This window comes from Somniosus microcephalus, chromosome 13 (assembly GCF_052327205.1).
Source record: "Somniosus microcephalus isolate GS21.2 chromosome 13, FLI_Smic_1.0, whole genome shotgun sequence".
NCBI classification, from domain to species: Eukaryota; Metazoa; Chordata; class Chondrichthyes; order Squaliformes; family Somniosidae; genus Somniosus; species Somniosus microcephalus.
Genome location: NC_140999.1, coordinates 17,319,486 through 17,345,101, shown reverse-complemented (window position 1 = coordinate 17,345,101; position 25,616 = coordinate 17,319,486). Strand labels below are relative to the sequence as shown.

The window sequence follows — 25,616 nt, the reverse complement described above, 5'->3', positions numbered from 1 at the left end:
TCTCTAGTACCTGACCATTTTTTTTTTTCTGTTTTACTGATATTTTAGCCTGAAACTTCTTATCTCAATTTCCTGATTTTTCCTTTTATTTGTGAGGGGAGCAGACTGGGTGGGGGGGAAAACTTTTTATTTTAAGAGTTTATTTTGGCTACACCTGCTCAGTAGGATTTTTTTTCTTTCTTTCTTGCCTTCCCTTCCAGTGCAAGTCACATTAAATTGCTTCCTTTTTATCTTCTCTGCTTTGTCTGTGCTTGATGAGTTTGTCAGCCTGACTGGTTCTGCGGCAAAAATATTCTGGAGTATGTACACTGTCTCCCAGGCCTGTCTCCCGTACTTTGCATTTACCCTTCAGCGCTGAATCCTAATTAAAAGCTAGAGCTTCCAATGTTGCCAGGGTTTGTCTGGTTTTTAAAAATGTGTTAATCCTAAATACATTTCTTTACCTTTTTTAAAAATCTGACAGAAATGAAACATTTTGTCTCTTATTTTGGCTTGGTAGAAGCTCCTCTAATTCAGTCACAATACATGAAGTTAAAAACCAGCTGCATTTATAGGCACGTCCTCAGCCATTGGCCGATTTTTGGGCTCCAAGAAGTGTGCTTGAGAGGAGCATGGACACACAATTCAATATACTGTTCTGACGAAGGATCACCGACCTGAAACGTTAACTCTGGTTTTTCTCTCTCCACCGATGCTGCCTGACCAGAGTGTTTCCAGCATTTTCTGTTGTTGTTTCAATATACTGTAACTCGTTTAGTTAAATAAAGCATCAAAGTACACTTAGCCATGAAACCGCAAAAGGAGTTGCCAAGTAAAAAAAGACTTGCGTTCCTATAGCACCTTTCATGACCTCGACGCCCCAAAGCGCTTTACAGCCAATGAAGTACTTTTGAAGCGATAGCAAAATACTGCGGATGCTGGAAATCTGAAATAACAGAAAACGCTGGAAAAACTCAGCAGGCCAGGCAACATTTGTGGAGAGAGAAAGAGTCAACGTTTCGGGTTGAAGCCCCTTCGTCGGAACTGAGAACAAAGCAGGCAATGAAATGGATGAAAAAGCAAGTTTGGGGGAGGTGATGAAAGAACAAAAGGGAAGCACTGAGAGGTGAAGAGATATTAAAGACGAGATGGTAATAGGGCAGGTAAAGAAACAAAGGATGGCTCTAGATGAAGTGTGAAATGCGCTGGCAGAATGAAAGACAGCTGCCATGTGAGAGGAAAAAAAAGGAAAAGGCACAAACCAAATGTGGATAAAAAATATATAAAAATATGATGGGCCGAGGTTATGATCTGAAATTGTTGAACTCGATATTGAGTCCGGAAGGCTGTAAAATGCCTAATCGGTAGATGAGGTGCTGTTCCTCGAGCTTACGCTGAGCTTGCGCGGAACAATGCAAGAGACCGCGGACGGTGAGGCCTGAGTGGGAATGGGGCGATGAATTGAAATGGCACGCGACCGGAAGCTCGGGGTCGCCCTTACGGACTGAACGGAGGTGTTCCGCAAAGCGGTCACCCAATCTGCGTTTGGTCTCCCCAGTGTAGAGGAGACCACATAGTGAGTAGCGAATACAGTATACTAGATTGCAGAAAGTACAAGTAAATCGCTGTTTCACCTGGAAGGGGTGTTTGGGGCCCTGGACAGTGGGAAGGGGGGAGGTATAAGGGCAGGTGTTGCATCTCCTGCGCTTGCACGGGAAGGTGCCGGGCGAAAGGGAAGGGTTGCTGGGGGTGATAGGAGTGGACTAGGGTGTCTCGGAGGGTGCGGTCCCTACGGAATGCTAAAAGGGGAGGGGGAAGATGTGTTTGGTGGGATCATGTTGGAGGTGTTGGAAATGGCAGAGGATGATCCGTTGAATGTGGAGGCTGGTGGGGTGAAAGGTGAGGAAAGGGGAACCCTATCGTGGTTCCGGGAGGTAGGGGTGAGGGCAGAAGTGCGGGAGATAGAACGGACCCGGTCGAGGGCAGAGTCAACCACGGTAAAGGGGAATCCTCAGTTGAGGAAAAAGGAAGACCTGTCGGAAGCACTGGTGTGGAGGGTGGCATTGTCGGAGCTGTTGTATCCATGTGTTAATGGAGACACTGAATGCAGGAGTTGGTTTCACAGGTGTTTACTGAACAAAGTCTGGAGGTGAACTAACAGATACAAGACACTATACAGGCTTATATAGCCTGAGTGGCCATTACCGGCATTACAGTACACAGGGGGCTCTTAAAGGCACATACACCACAATTCCTCCCCTTTTAGACAACCAGTACATAACATTTTAAGTAATCATTAATTAACATGTTACAAGAACAATAATCTACACATTTGCTGCAGTTAATCAATTATAAGTCAGTCTCTCTGGAGGCTTCCTGACTCGGTCCGGATAACGCCTCGGTGGTGTAGTAGGTTCTTTTGGCAAGGTCGATTTGGCTTGAATGCCAGTGTCGGGTTCATCTGGTTCCAGTATCACCGGATCGGAGGTAGATACTATGGGTATCTCTGCTTCATCATTAGGTGTATAGAGTTGTAGTGTAGGTTGTCCCTTTTCGGATGACTCTGATCTGGTCAGCATGGCGCCTTATTATGCTTTCACCAATGTCCACGGTATACATCAGCGGTCCTAGTCGTGTGCAAATAGTTCCAGGCTGCCATTTCTCGGTACGGTAGTCCCGGGCCAAAACTTGTTGACCTATCTGGAAGGTTCTAGTTGGCCTTTCATTCATGCCTTGAAATTGCCGGTTCTCCACGTCCCTTCTGATGTTTGGCTTGATCAAATCCAGCCGGCATCTTAGGCTTCTATTGAAGAACATCATGGCGGGAGTTTGGTTTGTAACCACATGTGTTGCATTCCTGTATGCAAACAAGTTATCTACCTTATGCTGTAGATTTATGTCTTCAAGGCGGCCATAAAGGCCATAGGTTTGTCCAGACCTTCATTACCCTTCAGCCAATCCATTGGTGGCGGGATGGTATGGGGCGGACGTGTAGTGCTTAACCCCATTGTTTTTTAAGAACTTCCTGAATTCTTCGGACACAAATTGCGGTCCATTATCAGAACAGATCTGTTCAGGCAGCCCATTCCTGGCAAATATGGTCCTTAATACTGTGATGGTTTTTTCCGTGGTGGTGGAGGACATCTTTATTACCTCCGGCCACTTTGTGCATCCACCGCAATTAAAAACATCGAGTCCATGAAGGGACCAGCAAAATCAATGTGCACCCTTTGCCATGGAGATGAGGGGCTTGTGGTGGGGCGTTTTGGACCTCCTGGCATCCTAGGCAGCTCTTGGTCATTTCTTCGATGTCTCCATCGATACCTGGCCACCACACAAACGCTCTGGCTAGGTTCTTCATTTTCACTCCACCCAGATGCCCCTCGTGAAGCTCCTTTAGCACTTTATCCTGGAGTTTGGGTGGAATCACCACTCTGGATCCACACATCAAGGTTCCTCGGCACACTGACAGCTGTTCTCCTCTTTGCGAGAATGCTGGCAACAGTGGTTCGCCATGTGCTGGCCATCCCTTCACCGTTACATCGTAGACTCGTGAGAGAGTCGGGTCATTTCTCGTTTCCTTTTCAATGGCAGAATTTGTTACTGGTAGACATTCCACTATGGTTGAGTGGAACATCTCCACTGGGTCCACTGTAGGTGCCTCTTCTACCGTTGGCAACGGTAGGCGTGATAAACCGTCAGCATTCCCATGCTGTTTTGATCCTTTGTACTCTGTCATATTGGTGTGCCCCTAGGAAAAGGGACCACCTCTGTAGCCTTTGTGCTGTCATAATGGGAACACCCTTTTTAGGGTTGAATATGGAGACGAGGGGTTGATGGTCAGTCAACAAGGTAAATTTTTGTCCGTGTAGGCAATGGTTGAATTTCTTCACTCCCCATACCAGTCTGAGTGCTTCTCTGTCGATCTGGGCATAGTTACGCTCAGCTTTTGCGTCACGCTCATTGAACTCCGCTACCGGCCGCTCCGAGCCATCAGGGAATCTATGCGATAATACCGCTCCTACGCCGTAAGGGGATGCATCGCACGCCAGTCTGATTGGCAGTGATGGGTTGTAATGAGCCAAAACTTCCTTGGACGTGATCAAACCTATATTTCTTGAGGAGACCGAAGGGATGTAATCTGTCACCCCCGATCCTCTCTAACTTCTACCGCTGCACTATAGAGAGCATCCTGACAAACTGTATCACGGTATGGTACGGCAGCTGTAGCTCCCATGACCAGAAAGCCCTGCAGCGGGTAGTCAAAACTGCCCAACGCATTACCGGCACCCGGCTACCGACCATAGAACATATATATCAGAAACGCTGCCTACGGAGGGCACGGTCCATCATCAAAGACCCTACCCACCCCAGCCACAGTCTGTTCGCCGTCCTACCATCTGGAAGACGCTACAGATGCATTCGCACCCATACGACCAGATTTAGGAACAGCTTTCCCAGGGCTGTCATCCTACTGAACTCCACAAATAAACACTAAAGCCTGCACATCTGCCGATGCACTTTATTATGGTCATATTTATGCTAATATATATGTACAAATGTATGTTGAAACGTTTGTGTCCTAATCCAAATTGTACACTCTCGGGAGCCGCAAGCCCACATTTCGTTGGACTGCACTTGTGCACTAACAATGACAATAAAAGTTGATTTGATTATGAAAGGCACGTTTACAGTCTTCGCTCCATTTCCAAATTACTCCCGTTTGTAGCAGTGCGTTAAGAGGGTGCAGAACAGTTGACAAGTTCGGTAAAAATTTATGATAGTAATTTATCAATCCCAGGAACGACCTTAATTGTGAGACATTTTCAGGTGCTGGGGCTTTTATGACCGCTTCAATTTTTTCAGGTGACTTATGCAACCCTTCCTCGTTAATTATGTGGCCACAATATGATATTTGTTTCTGGAAAAATTCGCACTTGGGGCGATTTGCTCGTAGGCCCCGTTCTCTCAGCCTAGTGAGCACCTGCTCCAAATTGGCAAGGTGCTCGTTGTCGTTTTCTCCTGTTACAAGGATGTCGTCTAGGTTGCATTGAGTCCCCGGAATCCCTTGGAGGACTTGCTCCATAGCTCTATGCCAGATAGCTGGAGCTGATGCTACTCCGAAAACCAGTCGATTGTACTGGTACAGGCCTTTGTGTGTATTTATCGTGAGATACTTTTTAGAGGCCTCTTCAACCTCCATCTGTAGATATGCCTGTGCCAAGTCAATTTTGGTGAAACGTTTCCCTCCGGATAGTGAGACGAAAATATCTTCTATCCTCGGAGAGGATACTGTACTGTGTGAAGGACCGGGTTTACAGTCACCTTGAAGTCCCCACAGATGCGAATTTTTCTCTGTTCTTCAGATTTATCATTATTTAACGTTTTCTTCATAACCGGGACGATGGGTGTTGCCCACTCGCTCCAATCTATCTTGGATAATACGCCTGCCTTTTCCAAATTCTCCAGCTCTGCCTCGACTGCTGGACGAATTGCGTGTGGCACCGGCCTTGCCTTAAAAAACTTGGGAATTGCCGCATCTTCCACTTTTATTGAGGCGGTGACGCCTTTCAAGGTTCCTAGTTCCTGTTGAAACACTTCCTTGGCGTTGGCCAAGATGTCTTTTAATCGTTCAGGTATGACGTCGTCATTATTTTTTTTCTTACTGGTCACCGTCAGTGCCCGAATGGAGTGCCAGTCTAAACTTATCTTCCTGATCCATTCACGTCCCAACAGCGGTGGACCACCATCTTGCAGAACGTATAAATACAACTTCTGTATTTCCTTGCCGTTGTATACAACAGGCACCCTTATTTTCCCTTTGGGGTATACTTTCTGCCCCGTATGTTTTCAAGATAATGGATGTGTCTTTCAAAGGTATATGCGGAAATAGCCGCTCGTAATCCCGTCGACTTATGACGGTCAGAGCTGATCCTGTATCTAGCTCCATTTTAACTGGGGACCCTGCTATCGTGAGGGTAACCCAAATGGTCTGGTAATCTTCTTTGGCAATTACATTCTGTAATTTGAGACAGCTTAGTCTCTTGTTTCCGGAGTCGCTATCGCTCATCATTTGTACCTTTCTGTACTTTCCCTTATTGATTTTTTTTTCCTGTCCGTGGATTTTTTGTTTCCAGATCGGCATACACGTGCAATGTGTCCAATCTTTCTGCATTGCCTGCATGCTTTGTCCTTGAACCAGCAGTCCTTCTGGTCATGGGTGGATCTGCCGCAGCGATAACATCTCTCAACCCCATGTCATTTCATGGGTGCCGAAGTCCTGTGGCTTTTGCTGTATCTCTGCAGCTCCTCTTGCGGCTGCTTTGTATGATACAGCCACACTGAAAGCCTTGTCCAGTGTGAAATCTTTCTCAGAAAATAGCCTTTCCTGTGTTCCTTCATTTAGGAGACCGCAGACGAATTTGTCTCGAAGAGAATCTGCCAGTCCTGCCCCGAATTGGCAGTGCTTTGACAGCTTCCTTAATTCGGTGAGGTAATCAGCGTTACTTTCATTCTTGTGCTGATTCCTCCTGAAGAATTTGAATCGTTCCGCTATCAGCAGTGGTGTTAGGTTTAAGTGCTCCTGTAGGGTATCAACAATCTCCTTAACATTCTTGTCCTTCGGCTTGGCTGGAGTGATTAAGTTTCGTAACAGCCCGTATGTCCTTGCGCCCAGATTTAGAAGTACTGATGCCTTTTTATCATCCTCTATTTCATTTGCTGTGCAATATACCTCCACTCTTTCCACATATGTGGTCCAATCCTCTATCGCTATCGAAAGCAGTAACATTGCCAGTCTTAGGCATCCTGAAAAAAAATGGCGCCTCCCGCGCTTTCCTTTCTTCCCCGCAGAAAAAAATTGGCGCCTCCCGCGCTTTCCCGCCACTGCTGACAACGCTGTTCTCCGCGGTTTTTATTTACATAGGTATTTTTAATAGGTGGAGACTCGTTCCCGCCGGACTCTCTGGGACTTTTCCCTCCCTCTGCTTGGTCTGAACGCCGACCTGCTTTGCAGCGCCGGCCGTCTCCCGAGTGCTCCACCCTCTGTCTCTGTTTGCCCCCGCCTTCGCTGCTCGGCCCCGCTGCAGAGCCAGCCGATGGAGCCCCAGCCCGCCGCCCAGGAAGGATTATTGCAGTACCTGCCACCAGCTCGGCTAGCTGGTGAAACCACAGTGTTTTTTTCTTCGACTTTTGTCTGAGGAATCGATCTCCTTGAAGTGCTGCCGAATTGCAGGTAAGTCCGTTTCCAATTCGTCGCCACTGTTGTATCCATGTGTTAATGGAGACACGGAATGCAGGAGTTGGTTTCACAGGTGTTTATTAAACAAAGTCTGGAGGTGAACTAACAGATACAAGACACTATACAGGCTTATATAGCCCGAGTGGCCATTACCTGCATTACAGTACACAGGGGGCTCTTAAAGGCACATACACCACAGGAGCAGATGCGGCGGAGACTGAGAAACTGGGAGAATGGAATAGAGTCCTTCCAGGAGGCGGGGTGGGAGGAAGTGTAGTCCAGGTAGCTGTGGGAGTCAGTGGGCTTGTAGTGAATGTTGGTCGATAACCTATCCCCAGAGATGGAGACGGAGAAGTCGAGGAAGGGAAGAGTCGGAGATGGACCATGTGAAGGTGAGGGAAGGGTGGAAATTGGAGGCAAAGTGAATGAAATTGTCTAGTTCAGGGCGAGAGCAGGAAATGGCACCGATAGTCATCAGTGTACCGGCGACCTGAAACGTTGACTCTGTTTTTCTCTCCACGGATGTTGCCTGGCCTGCTGAGTTTTCCCAGCGTTTTCTGTGAAGTACTTTTTGAAGTGTTGTAATGTCGGAAATGCAGCAGCCAATTTTGTGCACGGCAAGCCCCCACAAACAGCAATGTGCTAATGACCAGATAATCTGTTTGTGATGTTGATTTAGGGATCTATATTGGCCAGGACACCAAGGAGAACTCTTCTGCGAATAGTGCCATGGGAGCTTTTATGCCTACCTGAGGGTAGATGGGGCCTCGGTTTACAGTCTCGTCCAAAAGTATGTTAATTAGCCGTAGGTTCCCTATTCCAGCATGCTGGAAGCTGAGCTAGTTAGCGGAGGCTTCAAGGTATCTCTCGTTATTCCAAGTGTACAATAACATGCAAGACGCTAATGTAGAGTAATGCTTGCTAATTCTGGAGCAAAAACAAATCCCAGATCCATTTATTCCACTAATGTGCATAAATTCATGTTTGCAGCTCTGTATTAGAATATTTTTGTTTGAAACCCAATCCTTTTCTTCCTAGACTGAAATAGCGAAGCGACTGAATGTGATCTGTGCCCAGCTCCTTCCTTACTTATCGCAGGAAGTAAGTATGACTTCTTTTAACAGTCGTGAAATTTATTAATTCTCTTTAAAAATAAATAAATAAATAAATCCGTTAAAATGCTCTTTTCCAGACATCGGTTGTTAAGTCTCAAGTTTGTTCTCATTTTGTTTATTAGTTTATGGAATAGTTACATTTTATATTTAACACACAAGCAATGGCCATATGTTATGGGCCAGTGAAATGAAAGGTGTGTGTATGTGTGTACGGCATAAGGTTTCAAATAGGGTTCCTGGACCAAGTTGCCAAGAGATAAAAGGGAGTCCCTGAGGTCATCACCCTTTTTCTACGTTTGTGGCCAAGATTTTTGGATTATTCTGTATTTATTGGCGGCGGTGTACTATCACATTAGTATATACAACAACAGAAATAGAGTAGTGTTCACATTGTTTTGAGGGGTGGTGGGGGTTAAAAAGAAAGACTTGCATTTATATAGTGCCTTTCACGACCTTGGGATGTTGCAAAGCGCTTTACAGCCAATGAAGTATTTTTGAAGTTGTAATGTAGGGTAGCTGGCACCATCTTTCGGATAGTAGGACATAGCGACCCCAGCAGGGTGTCAATATTTCAAAAGTAGTTTTAAAACTATTGCATTATGGTAATGTCCACTCTAGACTAGACTATTGCTCCCTTGAAGGTGACTTAACCCTATTACTAGACTTTGAATGCATATATTGAATCGGTTTATTCCATCCAACTTTATCAGTCTTCCTTTTTTGGTACCTTTCCAGCATCAACAACAGGTAATCCAGACCATAGAACGTGCAAAGCAGGTGACCATGGGCGAGTTAAATGCTGCCATTGGGGTCCGAGGACTTCCCATTCTACCACCCCCAGTATGTATACCTGGTGACTTTTATTCCAATGGATTTTTTATTGGGCGCTGTAGGCTTTGCGTAACTGGCACCTTTTTACGTTGTCCCCCTAGAAAGATGATGATGGTGAGACCCTTTTCCCCCCCCCCCCCCCCCCCCAACTCCCATAGAAAGAATATGATGGTGACATGACAGTGACTCCTCCTCTTTCTCTTTCTCCCCCCCCCCCAAAGAGATGGTGAGACTGCCCCCTCCCCTTCAGAAATGGTGAGACTCCCCTGAGATGGTAGCGCGACCCCCACCCACCCCCCCCCCAGAAAGATGATGATGGTGATGCGTGTTTTGTATATTTATTCCAAGCTGCAGTTTTTTTTCCTGATTTAAAAGGAAAGACCATTCTCCTTCATACCGGAGATATGTTTTTGGGGGCACAGGAGAGGGAGACCATAGATGTTTTATGTTGAGTTTAGTAGCCATGCAGTGCTTCTGGCTCCTGATGTGTTTACATGCAGCTGGCAGTAACCTCAAAGTAAACTTGCTGGGAAGACTTGGTTTTTTGTTTTACTAGATCTCCCCAGCAGCTGGCCTTGCCAAGTCTGGCCAGGCAGTGCTCTCAATTGCTATAGGTTGCTGGTGACTCTGCAGATCTGGAGCTGGTGGCAACAGCAAACCTCTAAACCACTAAATATATAAAGCGCCTATCACCCAATTCCTCTATACTCAAGGGTGCCTGATAACTGGAATGGAAAGTTATCCATTCCCACCATTGTCGGTCATCTTGATGTACGCAATTCATGAACAATAAGTTTGTTCCTCTTTCATAGATTAACCCCACGTACCCAGCTTCTCCTCTACTTCTGAGACCCTGATTTAGACCCACCTATTTGACAAAGCTTATGATCACCCCGCCTAATATCTCCTTCTTTGGCCTGGTGTCCATTATTGTCTGTGAAGTGCCTTGGGACACTTTTTTTTCCTAATGTTAAAGGCACTATATAAATGCATGTTTCTGTTGGCTCTCAATGTCTTCTCTCCCCAGAAACACATGCACTTGTCTCTTGAACACATTTACTCTCCACTTACACTTCAATCTCTCTGTAGAGCCTCCACTGAAACGTCTGGGCTCTCCACTTTGTAGAGCGATCCTGTCACCCACCCTGTGCTTGTGTGCTGTTCCTTGAGGCAGGTCTTGCATTGTGTGCATGTGCTGTTCCCTGAGATGGGTCCTGGGTTTGGTGGGACAGTTGGAAGTGAAGTTAAGGAATGGGCTTCCTCTGATATGTTTGTAAGTGAGGCTTGGGGTACAGCTTAAAAGTTGCATTGATGTATGGTTACGCTTGTCAGCTCTTTGGTGTCCAGGGAATAGTTGCAAGTTGTAAATAAAAGAGCATATGTATGTAGTTTGTAACTTTTGGCAACACAAGTTTTGTATTTGAGTATGTGAGCTTAACGTTGGCTAGGAGTGTAGGGCATTGTAGGCTGCTCCAAAGGCAGAAGTTGAGGGTTGGTGTAGCCCTCCCTCAGATCCCCATGTGTTCGTGATGCAGGAACAGTGGCTTAGAGATGAGGTCATGGGGCAAAGGTCATGTAGCCAGTGCCTTGTGATCAGTCAGCGCTCGGCAAGCACTGGCTGGGACTTGGCCAGCTCCGCTCTGAGGGACTGCAGAAGCCCTAGACCATCACCTGCTCCTGGAGTAGCTTCTAGCTGGAGCGAGATGTCTGGTGCAGTTCCTCCACGAGCAGTGACCACATGGAGTAGTGGGGAGAGGAAGGAAAAGCCCAAACCCCCTCCCCTGCCCCCCATACTCATCCCGTCCACTCCTTTGTGTCAGCAATACTTTAGCAAATAACTGTTGAAACAATTTAACAAAATATTGGGAAGAAAATACTTGTATATTTTTTTAATTGCTTCTACTTGTCATTTTGTAACTGTTAGATTAACTTGATATATTCGAATGTATCAACATTTAATTAAAAATTGTAATTGAAATATTTTAAGAACAATGGCTCACACATTTTACATTCCTAATTTGTTTAACTTTTGGGTTTTTATTTCAGTGCCTACAGTAATTGAGCTATGAAATTTTAATTGCTGCTTTTAATATTTTAAGTGTCCTATTTTTGTTCTATTATTCATGATGACTCTACGTAGGAGGATTTGAGGTGGGGGCGAGGACATTGGGGCAATGGATTGATTGACTGATTCATTGTAGACTCTCTAAAGCGCTAGAAAAATGTACAATGTCCACATTTTGGGGAGGAGTGTACTCTCAAACCATCTCCCCTCCAGAAAATAAATGGTGTGCCTTAAACACTTGGACCCCTCTTCAGACTTTCATATACTTGTGCTTTTTCCCCTCTTCCAACACGTAACTTCTGCCCCTAGTTTTTCCAGACGGCAGCCATTGCTGATTCTGCCATCCCCATTTTGCAACATTTAATCTCTCCTGTCTTCCATCCCGTCACAGACCGTCCCTTTTATTCTTTCTTCCCCTCCCCCTTTCCCTGCCTCTGCTTAAAACCTGTTGCATCTCAACTTTTTCCAGTTCTGACGAAGGGTTTTGACCTGAAGCGTTAACTCTGTTTCTCTCTCCACGGATGCTGCCTGGCCTGCTGAGTGTTTCCAGCATTTCCTGCTGTTAGTTCAGATTTCCAGCATCCGTGGTGTTTGGCTATTGTACAACTATAGGAATGTTGGGTCTTTAAGGAACTGACTAGTGGATCAACGAGTGCTGATGTCGTTTGGGATTTGCAGATCTGGGTTTCTGCTTTCAAATCTACTTCCAATAAATCTGGGGAGTTGGGGTGGCAATCCATTGCCATTGTCGGGGAGCCGTCCAATTAAATTGAACTGGTTCTGGGTCTTTAACAGCCGTTAAACTCCCAGTACTTGGCATTCACTCTGTTGTTTCTGTTTGCGTGTCTCTGCATTTCTTCCTCCTGGGGACAAGGAAGTAGAAAGTATGAAAGGAATGTTTATTTAAAAAAAAAATCTTTTGAAATGCTGCATCGTGTGAAAGTGCAGCTTTTAATAGGCCATTTAGTGGGATATATAATTCTCTCTCTCGATCTCAGCTAGGTTGTTGTCAGGAGACGGTGAGAGATGCCTCTGCTGTTGACGAGCAGACACAAAGTTTTGATGGTCTCGTGTTCTGCGCAATGGTGTTTGGAAGAGGCCTTGGAGCAGACCAGTTACCCTCCTCCCAAAGTTGATGCATGGCCCAGTTAGAAGTGGGGTGTGGGGGGGGTAGAAATGTTTTGTACCCTTCCAAAAAGAAGCTGCACTTTCTAATTTGGTCTGTTTTAAATTACAAAATGTGTAGAACCCTCCCGTGTTTGACAGATGTAGCCTTTCTGCGACAGTCACAGCAATATTTGCTAATGTCTTGCAAATGGAAATGGTGTGGGAATTTATCATTACACGCAGTGTATTGCGACTGCCTGAATGTGGAATTTTTAAATTGTAGTGGAGGAGTGAAATATTCAGAACAATGGTAATACTCGGGATAGTGGTAACATTCATGAATGGGAGCATGGTGGTGCTTTGCTGAGATGGTGGAGAGGCAAGAGTTGTAACTTGCAACCCCATTTCAAGGATTCCTCTCTAACCATTTCATTCTGACTTTAATTTGCATGGCAGTTGGTATTTGCGGTTATACTGTATCTACAAAAAGCATTCTGTATCTCCTAACTCGTTAGTTTTGGGCTTTGGTCTCCAACGTGTCTGAAGGGCAGATGTCTGGTGGTTGAGCCTTGTTTCTGATGGTTCAAGCTTTTTTTTTATTTGCATACTTCCTTTTCACTTTAACATGCCACTCCCCTGTTTCGCAAATTGAAACTTCTTTAGAGAGGTCTCTTGGGGGTCTCGCTGCTCTGCTCCTCCGCTAGTAGAAAGTACACCAAAGACTTGTGAACAGATGACTTCTTTCCAAGTTGCCGATGTGGTCTTCATTAGTTTCAGAGAGATGCACCCACTAAAGATCTACTTAGCACTGCTTACATGGGGTGGGGGGGGGGCAGTGGTAGGAAATAAATATCACTTTAAAATAGTGGATCAGTGGGTGGTGAGGGAGAGAAGTACATGAGTGAATAATTGTGTGTGAACTTGAGGTGGAGTGGGGTTGATGGGCTTGCCTTGTTCTGGACTTTTGTTGCAAGCAAGTGGGACCTGGACTGATGGTCCCAGCAGTGTGAGGACAAGTTGAGAAGGTGTTTTGACTTGCTATCATCTTGAGGGCAATTTACTGTTTTCTGCTTCCAGGCTTCCTACCAATCTCCCTCTTGGTCTCATTGCAGTAATTCTGCATTTTTACTTGTATTGTCTTTCCATGACACTGTGCATAAAAATATGAAAAACAAGTTAGTAGGGACTTCCTTTGATCGATTATTTTTATTGGGGGGTTGCAAAATTGTGGTAATCCTTCTATAACCTCGGGTGTTTCCTGTAATACTATGACCTCCTGTGAGTGAAGTGTAATACTTTGGCCTAGAAATTCAGTATCGCCCTGTTTGGGGCGCCTACCTCGCCAGGGCGCTAAAAGCATTCGCGGCCGCCCGCCGGAAATTCAGTTGGAGCGCCCCAAAGGGAAGCGCAGCGCTACTGGAGGCGCCCCGCATCCCTCTTGGGGCGCTGCGACTGAAGATCGTGGCGCAACGTGCCGCAGCGCCACACGCTGCGGCATGTCGCGCTGCGGTACTGCAGACCTTCCTCCCCTACTTCAAGGGGAGGGGCCTTGTTCAGCGTGATCTGGGGCCCATCTGGGCCCCCGAGGATCGCGAGTGCCGGCAAAAGAGCCCGGCACCGAGGAGAAGTGCTGGGCTCTTGGAACGCAGCCGGCACTCCGCGGGGGGGGGGTGGTTCAGGAGGCCGGGGACGGCAGCGCAGAGGGGTGCTGGCAGGCGGTCAGCAACAAAAATGGCCGCCCCGCACCTCCTTTAATTTGCGCCTCTACCGCCGCAGGTAGGCCCCCCCTGCACCGGTGGCACATAGCGTCCGGCGGTAAATCAGGGGGCGCTTCCAAATATGGCGGCCGGGGCGCTGCGCACACCGATGACGTCATCGGTCGGGGCGCTGCGCACACCGATGACGTCATCGGTAGCGGCGCAGCGTTAACGGCTAGCGCCACCACTAGCGTCCCGCTGAATTTAGCGGGAGGCGTGGCCAGTGGCTTGCGACCCACTTAGCACCCTCTTAAGGCACTAACGGGTGGCGCAGCCAACTGAATTTCTCCCCCTTAGTCTTTTAATTACCTCTGCAATCTAAAACCTCAGCAGCCTAACTGGCCAATTTGCTTCATTAATCTCGACTGAACAGTGATGAGACTTGATTTTCAGCCATCGTCCCTGCTAAGACACTCCAGTGGCGTCCATTAGAGAGAATGACAGTGATTTGCTTAGGATGGTGAGGGAGGTTGCGGGGACTGGCTCCTTTTTATATATTAGAAACTACTCTTGCGTGAAATTTCTTTTTTTTTAAACGTTTAGTTTCAAGTAGGCTTGCCCTCCCTGCTCAAGCACTCCGCTGACGCCCATTAGAAGAGATCAATTGTAAACAGTGGGAGGTGTGTAACTCCAACTGACCCAAGAGCTGCTCAGCAGACACTCCATCCTAGGCAGCCATGATGCAGATTTCCCCCAGGTGGCTACACAGTCTTGATTTAAACCGTTTAAAAAAATACTTAACATAACATAACCCAAATTAAAATTACAGGGCTGTGGGGAAAGAGCAGGGGAGTGGGACTAATTAGAGAGCTCTTTCAAAGAGCCGGCACGATGGGCCGAATGGCCTCCTGTGCTGCATGATTCTATAGATCAGAGATTGAAGAGGAATGTGAAATGTGTGTTCTTTCAAGCTATGCATCAAACTCAGTAAAACTTTCATTTCCTGCACTATTGGTTAAGGTCCTTTATTTTTTGTTTTGCTTGCTGTCCCTATTTTTGTTTGCCTTCACATCTTAAACCACCCAACCTGTGAGGGGAGCACAGCCTTTTTACTCTCAACTAACTTCATAGATGCCAGAATAACCTTTTGTGGTGAGCTGCAATCCAAGTTGGGAGCTGTTTGCGCATTGATCTTTGGATTTCTTGCTGCCTGCAGTTCAGGATACATCTGACATACTGCCGTGTGAACTCTCCCTTTAATGGCCGGGCCTCATTGCCATTCTGCTGGTGAGGCTGCTCCTGCATTTGGAGAAGAGGGTCAAAAATCCAACCGCTATGCCACGGGGCCCAGCTGGTGCAGTTAAAAGTAGGAGGGGGAGGACCGTGGAAGGTCACGAGCAGGGTGGGGTTGGTGGTGAGGACCCGGAACTTGCTGCCGACGGAAGTGGTGGAAGCGGAGACGCTCTGTTTTCAAGGGAAGACTGGGTAGGCAATTGAGGGAAATAAACTTGCAGGGCTGCGGGGGAAAGGGACTGACTGGATTGCTCGACAGAGAGCCGGCACGGACTTGATGGGCCGAATGGCCTCTTTCTGTGCTGTTATGACTCTGACTCTGAGTGGCCCAACCAGCGGTCATACCCAAGTGTTCTCCCACAGACACTTGGTCGACCTGGCCCACCTCATTCCCCAGCACCAGATCCAGCAATGCCTCCTTCCTAGTTGAGCCAAGAACCTACTGGTCAAGGAAATTCTCCTGAATACGTTTCAGAAATTCCTCCCTCCTTTCCCTTTACCCTAGCATTATCCCAATCGATATTTGGGTAATTAAAGTCCCCCAATATCCTCACTCTATAGCTCTTGCATATCTCTGCGATTTCCCTGCAGATTTGCTCCTCCACCTCCCTCTCACTATTTGGAGGCCTGTAGAATACCCCCAATAGTGTGATCATACCCTTTTTGCTCCAACTCTAACCAAGTGGATTCTGTCCTTGTCCCCTCAAGGACATCCTCTCTTGAACACTACAATATCTTTCCTAATCAGCACTGCCACCCCACCTCCCTTTTTTTCCTTCCCTATCTTTTCTGAACACCATGTACCCTTGAATATTAAGTGCCTAGTCCTCGCCGTTTTTAAGCCACGTTGCCGTTATTGCCGCAACATCATATTGCCACATGGCTAATTGTGCTTGTAGCTCACCAACCTTATTCACCACACTTTGTGCGTTTACGTACATGCATTCTAAACCCATTTTTGAATTTTTTGTAGTCTCCCCTTGAAAACACCCGAGTGTCTCCGCTTCCACCACTTCCGTCGGCAGCAAGTTCCAGGTCCACACTGTAGTGTATGTACCCGTCTACCTTTAAGGGAACTATTGAATGTAACCGTTCACCTTTAAGGGAACTACTTTAGGTGTGGCACTATTTGTTTGGCTTCTGTATACTGTAATACCGATAGTGACCACACCAGTATATAAGTGTTGTGGCAGGATTTCGGGGGCAGATTCGCCCGGACCTTCGAATAGTAAAGACCTGTTTGTTGTTATTTCTGAAGTCTGTGTATTTATTAACTGCACAACCCACAGACTTTACAGTGGCGACGAGTCCGATCGTACCCTGCGGCAAGATTACCAAAGCAAGAAGAGTGTCGAAGAGAGGCAACCGCCCTCGTCGTGCTGCTGGAAGAAAACACGAGGCTGCAGCAGGAGAAAGGTGGAAGACTTTAGCAACAAAAGCTTCCATTAGCAACAGGCACTGACTACCCTTCTACCACGGTGCGGAGTGAGCCGATCAGCAGGGAACAAGGCGGCCGAAGAGACTGAGTAGGGGAAGGTGTAGAAGTATCCGGAGGATAAGGGCAGAGCACTCGACCTCGGTCGAGGGGGAGCTGTGCCGGCCAAAAGTCGGGTCCAACGGCGTCGGGTGACAGCCGGACCGCGATCGGCGGGAAAAATCCGGGCAGCGACCGCAGCCACGAAGCGCTGAGCCTGCGAGTAGGCGCGGGAAGAGAAACCCAGCCGCAGCCGGGGAGGGAAACACCGGTCTGCGAGAGGGCTGGGGGAGGCGAACGGGAACCGTGCGGGTGAGAGCCGGGTGCGGAGAGAGAGACTGCGAGGAGCCAGTCCAGCGGCTGAGCTGTTCCCCACCAACGGGGTACTCCGAGCCGGCAAAACCGAACGTGCGGGAGTGGGTGAGAGACACAGCCGAAAACGGGGTGAGAGACTGCGCGAGAGCCAGTCCAGCGGCTGAACTGTTCTCCACCAACGGGGTACCCAGGGCCGGTAGCACCGAACGTGCGGGTGAGAGCGACAGAGCCGGGGACGGAGAGAGAGACTGCGCGAGAGCCAGTCCAGCGGCTGAACTGTCCTCCGTTAACGGGGTGTACCCAGCGCCGGTAGAGCCGTGCGGGCGGGAGGAAAAGACATAGCCGAGTAAGGGGAGCTGTGCGGAAGCCAGCCAGCGGCTGAACCTGTCCGCTGTGGGGGAAGCGTACCCCTTCCACCGGGAAGAAACGCGGGAAGCCGCCATTAGGCGGAGAAGACGCCAGAAGCAGGAAACCGCCATTGAAGTGGGCGGGGCGAGAAAGGAAGAGCGGGAAACCGCCATTTTCGCGGGAAAACCGCCATCTTAGAAACAAACAAATAAATAAGAATACTTAAAGAAATACTGGTGCTGCTCCCAAGGGAAGAAAAATGCCTAAGCGAGGGAATATTAACGACTTTAATTCTGAAATAGAAGACTGGGCCACGTACGTGGAACGCATCGAGATCTATTGTGAAGCCAACAAAATAGAGGAAGACGACAAGGCGATAACATTGTTAAACTCGATGGGCGCAAAGACATACGGGCTCTTGAAGGATTTACTAGCACCAGCTAAACCGGCGGATCAGTCTTTCGAAGAGATTGTGGTTGTTCTGAAGGACCACTTGAACCCCACACCGTTGATGTTGGCTGAACGATTCAAATTCTATGCAAGAACGCAACGGAAAGACGAAAACAACGCAGAATACTTGGTCGAACTGCGTAGGCTAGCGAAATACTGCCAGTTCGGAGGGAATCTGACAGAGGCACTGCGAGACAAGTTCGTAGGCGGATTGTCCAAGGAAGGGACGCAAAAGCGCCTACTAGAAGAGAACAACCTTACACTTGACAGGGCTGTCCTTATAGCCGCATCACACGAAGCCGCAGCGAAAGGAACGGCGGAAATGCAACTAAAGGCGGCGGCGCTCGGGGTGGACCAAATTACCTCGAGTACAACAAAATGCTATCGTTGTGGGAAGACAACACACGACCAGAATCAATGCTGGTTTAAGAACCAAGAATGTAGGAAATGTGGCAAACTGGGTCACATCGCTAAGGTATGCCGGTCAGGGAAGAAGACCAACAACCAAAGGAAGCCATCACAAGAAAAGTACAACAAAGTATACAAGGGGGCTGAGAAGAGTTCAGACGAACAGAATCCAGACTCAGATCCAAACGGCCAGGAGCTGGGTAGTCTGAGTATCCACCATGTGAGTAAGGAAGCTGACCTACAAACTATCTGGGTCATGCTAAAAAAATAGCTGGAGTCCAAGTGAAAATGGAGTTGGACACTGGATCAGCTGTATCAGTCATAAATCGAGGGGATTACCACCGGCTATTCTCACACATACCCTTAAGAGATACCAAGTTCGTATTGCAGACATACACGGGGCATAAAGTATACCCCATGGGAAAAATAAGAGTTAAGGTGAGAGATAGGGGTAAAGAACACCCAAGAATGAACTTGTATGTACTACATGAGGGAGGACCACCACTTCTAGGACGGGAGTGGGTCAAGAAAATAGACATGGAATGGCACTACCAACAAGCAATGACGAGTGAGGACTCGGTGCAGACAAGCAGCTCAGACTCTGAGCCGGAAGACGATAAGTCCAGCCCACGTATGAAAAACAAGGTTAACATGAACTCACGGACTAAGGTTGGAAAAACGATGGCGTGCATAAAGACAGAGAATTCTGAGTCTGTTCAAGTCACAGACATATGCATTACGGAGGAACACCGAGCTCGAACTCAACGTTATTTCAAAGTACGACAACAATTCGAACAATTAAGCTACCGTCTCGTACAGGAGATGAAAACAATGAAAAAGTTCTAGGACACCAAATGGGAGAGTCTGGAAAGACAACAGAACCTGCTGGCTCAAGCAGAGAGCGACCATAGAGCCATCGTGACCAATTACCGATCACACCTCCCTTATGATGTTCAGGAGTTAGAATATTTGCATGATCTAGAGATACAGCATAAAGGCAAACCACGCTACACTGAGGATTTTGTTCTGCAATTGGAGACGGAGCTAGTGCAGGCAAGGTTAAGAGAAGCTGAATCGCAGTGTGCACTTAAAGAGATGCAGAAAAAAATCTTGGACATGGAAAAGAGAAACGCTTCTTTACCTGATGTGAATAATGTGGCCATGTTGCAAGAGGAGCTTATCACTCAGTTAAATGAAAATAAAGGGAAAATGACTGAGATAGACTGCAAGAATAAAGAAGATTTGATGGCAGTGAGACTTCGAGAGGCAGATAGCATAGCAGCCTTGGCTGAACTCCAACAGGAAATTGCGAAAGAAGCAAATGAAGAGGAATCTTCAGGAAGCCGGGATTTTATTCCAGTTCTTCTCTACGACTCCTTACAAGCAGAGTGTGAGAAGTTGAAAGAACAGTATGAACAGGCCCAGGCTACAATTCTGGAGGGGATTAACTCGGCAACCTCCGAAAAGCTAGTTTCAGTAGAAGCATATGAACAACTAAAGGTTGAACATGAGCAAGAAGTCCAAAGGCTGCAGGAAATTCTTGATGAGCTCAAGGCCAAGACAGACTCATCGGTAGAAGTTCCATCCATAGATGAGAATTTAGCGGTGAAAGACATGGCAGAACATGAAAGACAAGATGTCCAAGAACTCATAAAAATATTGGAGGAAACCCAAGACAAATATGAGGTGGCAATGACCGAGGTTCAACGACTTGAAGAGCAGAGTCAACTGGGAATCCTTTCAGTGGAAGGGAAGGAAACTGTAAGAAACACAGAGACTGTAAGAATGGGCTCTGAACATGAGCTTGGGAGCATCAAGGCGCAACTTCTTCGAGCGCTTGAAACCAAAGTACAAGAGGAAAGGAAGGTGAAAGCATTGGAGGGAAAGGTGGATGAAATGGTGAAGACTCTGATCCACAGAGTCCCCGCGGAAGAGTTAACGGTCAGCCAACTCCTTCACATGCTGAGAGACAAGACTCCACAATGGGAACACGAGCTTCAATCTGCAAAGGGAAGGAATTCGGAGCTCCCAAAAGTTACGGAAATAACGGAGGTGGCAACACAGATTTTGTGTTACAGTTTACTCTATGAAGAGTTCGTTGAATCACGTCAATGTGAACAGAAGAATGTTGAAACAGCTGCTTCAGTAGAAGGATTAAATAGCCTGATACCACAATCCCCGGTGGAAGGGAAGGTATTGAACTCACAAATGAGGTCAGTAGTGAAGGAATGGCAGACAACCCAGGAAGAGCGGGATGAATATGAATGCATGAAGAAGTCTTTTCAAGAAAGATGTCTAGGGAAGGAACCACCGTCAGCTAACGTCCAGACGGGTGAGGAGGAAGAAGAAGGCTCTCTCGCTGGCCTAACGCAGGACGAACCCGAATATTGCCATGACCTGTTGAGTGACACTGAATATTACGAGGATGTGGTCTGCCCAGCTTGTGATTGAAAACTCCCAAAGTGCTGAAATCCGGAGGAAGCACTTAAGGTCTAAGGAACATAGAGAGTTGGTGGCGCTACAGCTGGCAGCTGAGAAAGGAGCTCCGAGAGTTTCAAAAAGGCAGAAAAGAAAAAGAAGAAGCAGAAGATAATAACTGTCTATAAAATATTAGCACTTCTACCATCTCAGGCGGAACACTACGAAAGGAGCTAAATTAGTTGAAAAACTGGAAAATGTCAAGACAGCCAGTTGGTTGTAAAAGTCCGCACTGCTGGTTCAACAGGACGAAAGTTCAAGCTGCTACGTCAAGAAAAAGGCTATGGAGGAGTCACGCTAGCCAGGTGAACCGGCTACCCCAAAGAAATGTTGTTCGGAACGAGTCAAGATCAGAGACTGAATCTATGAACTGTTTCCGCAGAGACGGAACCTGTGAACTGTTTCCACCGAGATTATATTTGTAAATTGTTTTATATGACATTGACGCCACCGAGATTATAGCTGTAATTTGTTTTATAGGAAGTTGAAGATATGTATGTTTAACGGGGACTCTAAGTAATAAGCTAAAAAGGGAGGATTGTAGTGTATGTACCCGTCTACCTTTAAGGGAACTATTGAATGTAACCGTTCACCTTTAAGGGAACTACTTTAGGTGTGGCACTATTTGTTTGGCTTCTGTATACTGTAATACCGATAGTGACCACACCAGTATATAAGTGCTGTAGCAGGATTTCGGGGGCAGATTCGCCCGGACCTTCGAATAGTAAAGACCTGTTTGTTGTTATTTCTGAAGTCTGTGTATTTATTAACTGCACAACCCACAGACTTTACACACACCACCAACCCGCACCCGACGCATGACCTTCCACGGTCCTCCCCCTCCCACTTTTAACTGCACCAGCCGGGCCCCGTGGCATAGCTGTTGGATTTTTGACCCTCTTCTCCAAATGCAGGAGCAGCCTCACCAACAGAATGGCAATGAGGCCCGGCCATGAAAGGGAGAGTTCATACAGCAGTATGTCGGATGTATCCTGAACTGCAGGCAGCAAGAAACCCAAAGATAAATGCGCAAACAGCTCCCAGCTTGGATTGCAGCTCATCACAAAAGCTTAGTGCCAAGTACCAATGGTTGGCGCGTGCGTGGTACTCACTCTGCCCATTGGTACTTCAAAGTTGTATCGGGGTCCTATCAATGTAATAGGATCCTGATTTGCATTGGCTAATGAGGCTCCCAACTGTTACTGTCTGGCCCACCTATTTAGGGCCCTAGGAACAAGAGTAGCTCATTCAGCCCCTCGAGCCTGTTCTGCCATTCAGTTCAATCATGTCTGATCTGTATCTTCACTTCATTTACCAGTCTTAGTTCCATATCCCTTGTCCCTTACAAAAATCTTATCAATCTCCACTTTGAAATTTTCCATTGCCCCCGCCACCCCCCCCCCCCCCCCCCAGCCTCAACAGCTTTTGGGGGGAGGGGTGATCCCGATTTCCACTACCCTTTGTGAAGAAGTGCTTCCTGACATCACCCTTGAATGGCTTGGCACTAATTCTAAGGTTATGCCCTCTTGTTCTGGATTCTCCCACTAGAGGAAATAGTTTCTCTCTATCTACCCAATCTACTCCTTTAATCATCTTAAACACCTCAATTAGATCACCCCTCGATCATCTATACTCCAGGGAATACAAGTGTAAGATCCTGGAGATCTATCTGCCATTGGCCCTGTTTACACGCCCTCTTTAGAGTCTCAGCAAAGTCAAAACCACTTTGTAGCTGTCTTTAAGCACCTTGGGATGTTATATGGTAAAGGTGCTATAGAAATGCAAGTTGTTGTTGCTGTTGTGTGTATGCGCCCTATGCTACTTTTGGCAAATTCATTGCGTTACACTAGTGATCTTTGCAAATACAGCCTTTCTAATTTGTTAACACACACTTTGTAAACACTTAGTCTAAGCATTGCTTGCATAAACCCTGCCCTCATGAAGCTCTATTCATGTAATATTCAAGCTATCTCATCATAGTTGTTGAAAATTAAAAAATAAATCTGTTCGTCTTGCCATGTGAAGGTGAGCCTTCAGATTTCCTTTTTTGTGCTTTGCATTTGAAGTGGTAAATGCTTGAATTAATGGCCAGTTTTCTAATATTCGCAGTTATAAGGCTTTTCCAAATTTGCTTCATTTTAACAGCTCCAGGAAAGTCATAAGGCAGAGAATCCCCTTCAAATCCATCCTCTTAATATTTTTACTGGTTTTTTTTCCCCCAGCCTCAGTAAAAGTTTGCTTAAAAAATGTAGCAAGTATATTGGCCTGTTTTCTGATTGATTTTGGCCAATTATTCAATCCCACTGATTTCAAGTGTTTCATTTCAACCCCCTTTTTATTTACCACTAGTATGGCCGTTCCTGTTAAATAACCATGGCTAGCGAATCAAAATCCTTTGCTAAACTTGTGTAGAGACTGCGATGGATTTGGTTTTGTGACACGAAGTCATCCGCACTGCAATGGGTATCGTAGGGACTGTAGAAACAGTACATTGCACAGGGCAGCTCGAAGATCAAAACCTATTTTACTGATGCAAGAAGATAAGCGAGAATAACATAACCGAACCAGAGTTCTGCGATAGTCATTCCATATTTCCTTTGTGGACAGCTGCCAAAGATTGGGATTAAGCGGGCTTCCTTTTGGGAATGACTTTGAAGCAGTGTTGCAGTAATTGGTAAACGGTTGGTTCGAGACCACAGCATTTGACCCAGATACTCCCTTTGTATGCATATTTCCTTTGCCGTTCTAGTTCAGCTGAGCTGTGATTGCAATTATTTTCTGGCCTACCGAATGTGGTTGGGTTTCTTCTCCGTTTCGCTCTTTGCTCGCCCCCCCCCCCCCCCCAAATTTGGACGTGGTTTCAAACATCTGGATGACATCCATCATTTTGAGGGAGGGTTGATGACAGCAGCCTTGGTGCTGGAGCTGCTGTAAGTAAGGGGACCGTATACAAGAGAAAAGAATGGCGTCTAAAAGCCTGGGGCTAGCGAGGCCTCATTTTAAATGGGCTTCCTAAAAATAATTAAAAGCAGACTTTAGCCCAGTGGGCGATTGACATGGGTCAAGATAACAAAAATTGAAATCCATTGAACTAGGAATCAATGTGTAATTCCAATGTAGCAGCCAAATCATTGCCTTTCTCCTCGGACCTCTCTCTCTCTCTCTCTCTCTCTCTCTCTCTCTCTCTTCCCCCCCCTCTTTCTCTTTCCTCCCTCTCTCCTTTTTATATTTTCCCAGGATAGCACTTTAAATAATCTCAATCAATCAGAAATGTTACCCAGACTTCTCTCCAGTGCTCAGCAAGCTGGATATGGTCTATTTAACTTCACCTAAAAGTTGCCACATGTGTTCCAAGTTCTTGAGGGACCATCTTAAGAAAACAGAATGAAAATGTTTGCCTAAAGTGTGAAGAATAGCCTCTTTTGAACAATGTACTAACGTCCGTCAGGAAGCAGCCAGCCGGGGTTTTGCGCTGGGGGTAGTGCAAGCACATTGAAAGCTCCCAGCTTAAGCTGTCTTCATTAATTAGGTCGGTTTTTGCATTCGTGATTTTAAAAGCTTGGTGAATAATTTACTGTAGCCATAATAACTTTTTTAATATATAAAATCTTAGCGTGGCAGGCAAGGTAAGCCTGTATTGACTAGTGATGTGGTAAGTGCAAAACCTTATGTGGTTGATCGTCAACAATGGCAATTGCCCCCCTAACACCGCCCCCCCCCCCCCCCCCCACCAACCTTGATCATTTAGGATATAGGGCTCCCTTCATTGGGGGAGATGCCATTATATTTTCTATCTCCTCCAATGAGAAAATGCTGCTTTTGCTCTGGTAAAGAATTACTGATCTTGAGACTGCAGTGCTAGATGCTATACATTATAAAATCCAATCATTCTTGATGTGGCCACTTTTTTATTATACTTGTGGGGGGTTGATGGTTTGATTTAGCTGTGAAAGTTGGGCATAAATGTGCTGTGGAATTTAATTTCTAATTAGTTTTTCCCCCCCTTCCTGCTCCCTCCTTTTGGAACAGCACCACTTCCAACCCCAACAGCTATCGCATCATGCATCGCCTTTCCCGCTCGCTCTTCACCCATCGGGGCTGCAGCTTCCCACCATGTCGTCAATCGGTGCCAGCTCGGGTCTCCTGGCCCTCTCCAATGCTCTTGCAGCTCATCCCCAGTTTGCGCTTAAGGAAGACAAGAACCATCAAGATCCGGAGCATCGTAGAGGTAAATTAATCATGCTTATTTAGCTGCAGTCTAACTGTCGGGAGCATTTAAAATGATTGTTACTCTCCTAGGTGGGGGATTTAATGTGTCGCCTGCACTCTATCCTTACTGTTTTGTCACGCTGTTGGCACCCGCGCTCAACGGTGTCTCCGGGAATTTCCTTGCGTCCCCCCCCCGGATCGCCACCGTAACTTTGGCAGAAGGATCAGTTGTAATGCCGGATAGACGGGGTTTCCACCGATCTTCTGCCAAAGTTACTGCGGACGATCGTGAGAAATCTGAGGGAAATTCCCAGCGTGGGGCTTCTCTGACGTTGTAGCGAGTTGAAAGTAGCTTTGGGCCCCCCCCCCCCCCCCCGGGCTGTCTCTCTGGGTTTACAGAGTAGCTGGCCCATATCGACAAAAGATAAAGTTGCATGAAAATGCCTCCCAACCACGGGCCCAGAAAAAGCCTCCCAACCACAAGAGTCTTTAACTCCTACCTCTCCTCCTACAAGTAGGCACAAATGTTCTCAAGATAACACCCTAAGGCACATTTTCCAGGAAGGGGTTGGCTGTTTGACAGCTGAAGATTCTAGGCCCAGGTCCC

At 46.8% G+C, this 25,616-nt stretch overlaps 1 protein-coding gene across 3 annotated transcripts in view; it reads left to right on the top strand.

The window, feature by feature from the left end:
- Positions 1-25,616, top strand: part of LOC147108096 (transducin-like enhancer protein 1) — a 184,521-nt gene that overhangs the window by 74,958 nt on the left and 83,947 nt on the right. For 2 of the 3 annotated variants that reach the window (XM_086004578.1, XM_086004576.1), the window contains exons 5-7: positions 8,258-8,320; positions 9,070-9,174; positions 24,830-25,028. In XM_086004578.1, coding sequence (XP_085860704.1) covers positions 8,258-8,320; positions 9,070-9,174; positions 24,830-25,028 — 367 coding nt within the window. The remainder of the gene's footprint in view (positions 1-8,257; positions 8,321-9,069; positions 9,175-24,829; positions 25,029-25,616) is intronic. The other variant, XM_086004577.1, reaches the window with a different exon arrangement.